Source organism: Amblyraja radiata, chromosome 32 (genome assembly GCF_010909765.2).
Source record: "Amblyraja radiata isolate CabotCenter1 chromosome 32, sAmbRad1.1.pri, whole genome shotgun sequence".
NCBI classification, from domain to species: Eukaryota; Metazoa; Chordata; class Chondrichthyes; order Rajiformes; family Rajidae; genus Amblyraja; species Amblyraja radiata.
In genome coordinates, this window is record NC_045987.1 from 27,076,741 (window position 1) to 27,083,823 (window position 7,083).

Sequence of the window (7,083 nt, forward strand, 5' to 3'; positions counted from 1 at the left end):
AGGGGAGAGGGGTCGGGGAGAGGGGTCGGGGTTAGACCTGGAGTAACTCAGCGGGGTTGTGTCGGGGCTGTGGGGGTCGGGGGGGTAACACAGCTGTGATGCCCACCACGCTGGGGCTGTTCTCTCGTGTAGAGGGCGGGCTCTCTCCCCGCGCCGACACCTGCTCAAAGTTTCCGAGGGCGACGGCCGCCGCTGACAGCCGGACTCACCGTACACTCGGATCCAGCCGTGGTGCAGACTGGCAGCGAAGTGGAGCAGGGAGTGCAGCTCGATGGCGGCGTCCATTGGAAGAGGAGGAGGAGGAGCGGCGGGTCCGGGGCCGCTCGAGCCGGTAACGGTCCCGTCCTCACCTCACATTCACCTCAGCCGCCCGCACACCTCGTCCTCACAACAAACCGCTCTCCACGTCTTTATTATTGTTGTTATCCTCTCTTCCAAACCCCCCCAACTTGCATTGACGTCTCCTCATGCGGCCGGAGACAGCGCCTTTTATTCAATTCGAATTAAATCACCTGGCGCCGTCCCCGCCCTGTCCCGCCCTCGTCTTCGTCCCGCCCCCGTCCCGCCCTCGCCGCGCTCTCTTCCCGCCCTCACCCAGCGCGATAGGAGGCGGCGGCTCGAGTGACGGAGGACCTGCCCAGTCACCGGCGGACCCGGGTTTGATCGACGGACCTCTTGCCCAGTTGGTAACCAGGCTTGGAATGGTTGGCAGAGACAACCACCAATCAGGAATGCAGATGAGCGGGCCGGGACGTTGAGGTAGAGGCTGTGCAGCCAATTAGCGCACTGGAGGGGCGGGCGCTCTGTCCAAGGCTCTTGAGTCCCAGGTTGGACTGCATGTGATGGACTGTATGTGGTTCTAATGTTTCCAGGAACACCTGCAGATTGCAACATGTTGAGGGTTTTTTCTAACACACCATATCTGAATGACAAATCAGCCTTGACTTTATTACCTCAAATTTAACCTCAAGATTTCAAACAAAGAGAGCTACTTTATTAATCACTATCTTTCATGGGAAATGGTAAGCACAAAATCGCTGGAGTAACTCAGCAGGACAGGCAGCATCTCTGGAGGGAAGGAATGAATGACGTTTCATGTCAAGACCCTTCTTCAGGCCCAGACCCGACCCTAAACATCATCCATTCTTTCTCTCCAGAGATGCTGCCTGTCCTGCTGAGTTACTCCAGCATTTTGTGTATATCTTTGGTGTAAACTAACATCTGCAGTTCTTGCCTACACAAGGGAAATGTTAAATTTGCTCAATGCACATGCTAATTTCCATCCAAAATTTTGCAATAGTTGTTTTATCCAATTCCCCAAACAAGTCCTTTTCATCAACACAGTTACCAGGGAGCGCCAAGGGACCAAACAAGAGCACAGTTTCCACTGCACAGTTCATATTGCAAAATAAATGAGACAGAGTGAAACATGGTGGAGAATAGATGTGCATACCACAAACAAAAAACAGGAAATGCAATGACTGCATTTTTCTCACAGTATAGAATATATGAAATTCAGACACTAGTTTATAATCAGAATACTGAAAGGAAAACACTGGGGAACAATAGCAGCAGAAATCATTCAAAAACGTCCTCTGGCCTGTGCTACCATAACAGCTGCAGTATATAAATCAAGGCTGACTACACAAACAATGTTGTGGGTGCTACAATATATTAACATATCTGCATCTAAACTCTATATACCCATCTTGGATTCATATATTTTAATATTTTAACCTGACAAATCTTTATCCCCATCCAGCATGTACAGTTTTTTGGGAAACTTTAGTATTACTAGACCAAGTAACATTCTAAAACCCCCCTCCCCTAATGCAATATTCCAGCACTCACCCGTTCCCCCAACGCAACTTGTCCTCCAATGCAACGCGGGGGGGGGGGGGGGGGGGGGGGGGGGGGGGGGGAAGGTAGGGGTGTGTGTGTGGGATGGGGGGGGGGGCGGGGGGTGTTGGGGTGTGGGGTGGAAGGAATAACTTTATGGCTCTGCAATTTTGGTCCTTCTCTTCCTCAGAGCAAATTTCAGAACTATGTGCAATGAAGTCTCTATGGTTTCTGAGCTGTTGTCAGGAATGTGAAGTTGGAGAATGACCTTGAATCAATCTATACATAACTAAAATTCTGATCTTGTGCTTTTCCGGTTTGTGCGGTTTCACTATTTGTGCAAAAACAGTACGCGATAGCACTACAATTTTTCACCAGCTTACTCGCCGTTCTCCTGTGCTGCGTTGCAATAAGTTTTGTTCCGATCGATGGTATATTGTAAAAGTTAGCGAAGTTTAAAAATCTTAAATACCGCGCATGCGCAGATCGATCTCCTCTCCTGGCAGTCAGCGCTGCACGGATTGGTCTCTTCTCCTGTCACTCCGTGGAACAGTCTGCCCCTTCCTGCGCCATCGCGTCTTTACAGGAGCCGAGAGACGCTGTGGCAGGTCGGCGAAGTCTCCAACCGGACACAATTTTCGGAGGGACCGGAAGCGGCCCGGCCCGGCGCAGTGCAGGAGATGTAACCAAATGGAAAGCGAATAATCTGGTCCCAGAGGAGGAAAGCGTCCAGCGCCCGTTGTGAGTCGTGAGTCCCAAACGCACCACCATTACAACGATCCGCAGCTCCAGCCCCTTCCCCTCCGCTCCCCCTTGCTGGCTCCTGCCCCCCTCACCCATGATACCTCCTCTCCCCCATGGCTCTTCCCCCGTCTTTTCTCCAAACTCTCCACCCCGTAGCTGCTGGTGTTTCCGGGCCGAGCCGAGGATCCGCGCCGACGTCTGATGCTCCTCCGGGGCAAGCAAAAAGGGAGAGGAACGGCAACCTCGAGATCCTGGGGAGGGAGAGTGGGGGAGGAGAGGGGATAGAGGGAGAGGTGGGAAGTAGGGAGGGGAGAGGAGTTATGGAGGGATGGAAGGAGTGACAGGGAGGGAGGGAGGATAGGGTAAAAGGAGAGGGATTGGGTAAGGTAGGACAGGAAAAAGAAGAGGGGAAATGAGGTGGGAGAGTGGGGGAGGAGGGGGAATAGAGGGAGAGGAGGGGGTGAGTAGAAGAGGGGGGTGTGAGGGAGGCAGGGAGTGGGGAATAGAGGGAGAGGAGGGAGAGGAGGGCAGTGGGGGAGGTGAGGAGGGATGGTGGGGGGAGATAGGGGCAGGTGAGGAATAGTGAGGTGGGGATAAAGGGATTGGAGGAGGCTAGGGAGGGGAGAGGAGTTATGGAGGGAGGGAGGGAGTGACTGCGGGTAGGTGAAAGGAGAGGGAGAGAGAGGTGAGGGAGTGATTGGGGGAGTGGAGGAGGAGAGGCGTAAGAAGAGGGAGGGTGAAGAGGAGGGGGAGAGAGTGCTGGGGATGAGGGGAAATGAGTTGCGCCTGTGCAGTTAGGGGCTATGGGTGAGTGGTGGAATATTGCGTTGGGGGACCATGCTTCCTGTGTGACAGGGACCCAACAGGCCCCACTTAGTCTCGTAACTTTATCAGCAGCTGGTCTGTAAGTGGGATTGAATTCCTTTACCATGGTGTTGAGAGTTGGCCGTATTACGTTCAAAGCATATTTGGTCCGCGATGGGAAGTGTGTGGGAGGGAGGGAGGGGTGGTGAAGATGGAGCGCCGCGCTGTGGGAGGGAGAGAGGCCGCAGGCGTGTGTGGACCCGAGCGATGCCGCGGGCGAACGTGGACCCGAGCGAGGCCGCGGGCTGGTGCCGACCCGAACGAGGCCACGGGCTAACCCGTGCGAGGCCGCATCTTCAGTGCAACTGGGTCAGGAGGGCGAGGCAAAGGGGGGAGGGGTTTCCAGAACATTCCAGCGTAGCACTCCCCACATCCCCTTGCGAAGAATCAGTGGTTGATGAAGTTAAAATCATTGGGGAGGTGGAGAGGGCGGTGACCCCCTCCCCTTGCGGGGGCATTGTGACGTCATTAGAAGCTGCTTGATGAATCTGTGGCCGTTTTGGCTTCTTTTAAAACTTTAATGATTAATAACTTTTGAAATATAGCATGAAATGTGAATGGAACCTGTTTATTGCGTCGACTGGGTTAATGTGAGTAATAGTCTGTAAAAATGTAAATTCTAGGGCATAGCGTTTTGATGATTGTAGAAAAACACATACGGACACTCAAGCACGTATACATACATACAAGACTTTTATAGGTATACTAGACCAAGTGCAGACTCGTTGGGTCTGCTCCCCCAACGATGTGCGTTGGGGAGCTGATGAAGCTGTTTTTGAAATGTGGCCCTCCCCCTGACGTCACTGGAAGGTGGTGGAATATTCTGTTTCACTGTACCGCTGGGGGTGGGGGTGGGGGGGTCATTGTGACATCATTGGCAGCTGGTGTTTTAAGGGGGCGGAGGGGGGGGAATAACTCCCCTTTCACACAGAGAGTTGTGAGTCTGTGGAATTCTCTGCCTCAGAGGGCGGCGGAGGCTGGTTCTCTGAATACTTTCAAGAGAGAGCTAGATAGGGCTCTTAAAGATAGCGGAGTAGGTGGATATGGGGAGAAGGCAGGAATGGGGTACTGATTGGGGATGATCAGCCATGATCACATTGAATAGGGGTGCTGGCTCGATTGGCCGAATGACCTACTCCTGCACCTATTGTCTATAACCTGGGGGGAGGGGGCGGGGGGTGTGAATAACCTGTGGGGGGAGTGGACGGAGGTTGTGAATAACCAGGGGTGGAGGGGCGGGTGGTATATAACCCGGGGGGGGGGGTGGGGGCATGAGGTGTGGCACTCGGCAGCTTCAGAGCCCATTGTGATTATCATCACTTAGGTATGTTGCAAAACCTACCTTAAGCGTCGCTGCAGATCTGTCCAAGCCCGTGTGTGTGATTATGGCGCCGTTTAGAGCGGAGGCGGGTTTAAAACGCGATTTTCCCTCGGCTGTTCAAATCGAGCTTATTCAGCCTACCTCAGTTGCTGACGAAAAATCGCTTGAAGTTTCGCTCGCTGGAGCTATTTTTACATTTTACGGGTTTATTTAATTATTATAGTAAGTTAAAAATTAACCTCTAAACCCGCGACCGCCGACAACGGGCCGGATCTTATACAGGGGACAACAGAAGGTAGGTTGTTTATTTTTACATTAAAAAGCGCTTCTTAAGATCCCTTTATACAAAGTTTTATGTTGCGAGTAGCTAATTTGGGGCCCCATTAAATCCCACAGTATTTTTCTGGGCATTTGGGGGCACAAATCTACCGCAATGTGAACGTTCTAAACCAGCGCGTTTCACACGATCCCACTCGAAAGCTGATTTAAATGGCCATTAATTTACAGCAATTGAACACTAAATTCCTTTCATTTGGCCTATAAATTAATGTAAATGAGATATAAAAATCATGTTTTATTGTGAATTCTTTGTGAATATTATTTGGACACTTAGGCTATTTAAAAATGTTAATCATTCCTTAAGAAATGGATAGATGTTTAGATCTAGTAATTGAAGTTTGGAATTAGCTACAATTGGGTAACTAACTAATGATATGCTTTAATTTCAGGTCATCCAAGTAAGATTATTTTATATTTGTTTCAGAATGCTTCAATCTATGATAACTGAAAATTTCATTCAGTTCTCTTAATTTATAAGAAAGTTATGGGCTTTTGACTGTCCACGATCACAGCTTTTTTGTTATGTCCATAGAAAATCAATAGGGAACAAGATGCTAATTTCCGAGTATGAAAATGGCCATAACTTTTTAAATACTTGAGATATGAAAGTGAATTAGGTGTCAAATTAAACTTATTTTTATGCTTTATCTGATGGGATAAATTGCAGACTTGATTTTTAAAATCTCAAAATTTTGTAACATTGCTACATCACTGGAAGCTCCTGGAAAAATAGTCTGTCTGTGAGAAGCTGCGGTTACCATTGGCAACGTCCCATTGTGATGTCATTGTGGCACTCAGCAGCTTGAGAACCCATTGTGATTGGTGCACTGTGAGTGGCATTGTGACATCATCATTGGAAAGTCCTGCGAAAAGGCTGTGTTTGAGAACCGTTTTTTGCCTATGTTTAAACTTGAATCGTCAATAACTTGTGAAATATAGGATAAAATCTTAAGTGAACCTGATTACTGCGTGGAGGGGAAAAATGTGAGTAAGAATATATAAAATTTAAGCATTTTGACGAAGGTAGAGAATACATACGGACCCACACGCACGCACGTATACATACAAGATGAAACTTTTAATAGTATATAGATAGGTACTACCTGGTAGTGGTGTTCAAAAGGTCCTGCACTAAATAATGTTGGTCTAATAATTCTGGGGTGGAAGATTGCAACCTTCCCTGTTTCGACTAATGCAATCAACTTGACGTACACAAACGGAAGATCAAATAGAACTAGTTGTCCAACAACTTTAGGCTGTGCACACCAAACAAAAGAAGAAGAAGTCTAATAATTCTAATGCTGTGGCATCGCAAACCTATTATAATATACATAAAAGACACACTCAAAGAATAGTTCCTGGGTACACAACATTTAAAATTTAACGTTATTGTAGCTTTAAAAGTTTTAAATGGGGAGTCTTACGTTCTAGTAGCTGTTTGTTTAATTCATGTTATAAAACATCTTAGGAGACTTGCAATTTTCATACCATCAATAAGTTAGTCATCATCACACCTGATTAAACAGAGATTTTATGTGAGTAAATTTCAAGGGCTTTTGTTCCATGAACAATTGACAATTTACTCTGATTGAATTACTACTTTGTAGTTCACTGTAAGATATGTGTTGATCCATATTTACAGAATGGTCCTAGAAATATGAACTACTAATATTGAAAGGATTATTTAGTACAATGCATTTATTACGTTCTTTAATTCAAAAATGTTTATCTGTTCTGGTGATTTTGTTTGTTCAGGATTTTACAATATTTGCAAAACCAGTTAATCGACATCGCTGATATTTATCATAGATTTTATTCTATCACAATCATTTCCAAATAATTACACACTGTAAAGTCAATAGAGAATGCAAAAAATGACTGATGGATGAGGAATCAATTTTAATCTTTTCATGCCTGACAAAAACAAAAGATAGGAAAACAAAATTGGCAGCCATCTTCATTTAAATTTGGACCAC

At 47.4% G+C, this 7,083-nt stretch overlaps 1 protein-coding gene across 2 annotated transcripts in view; it reads right to left on the minus strand.

Annotated features, from left to right (window-relative positions):
- LOC116990966 (DAB2 interacting protein) overlaps nucleotides 1-441 on the minus strand; it is a 649,973-nt gene extending 649,532 nt beyond the window's left edge. Inside the window, exon 1 of one of the 2 annotated variants that reach the window (XM_033049168.1) lies at nucleotides 210-440. In XM_033049168.1, coding sequence (XP_032905059.1) covers nucleotides 210-285 — 76 coding nt within the window. In that variant the 5' untranslated portion in view covers nucleotides 286-440. Of the gene's footprint in view, nucleotides 1-209 lie in introns of both variants that reach the window. The other variant, XM_033049169.1, reaches the window with a different exon arrangement.
- Between the last annotated feature and the right edge of the window lie 6,642 nt (nucleotides 442-7,083).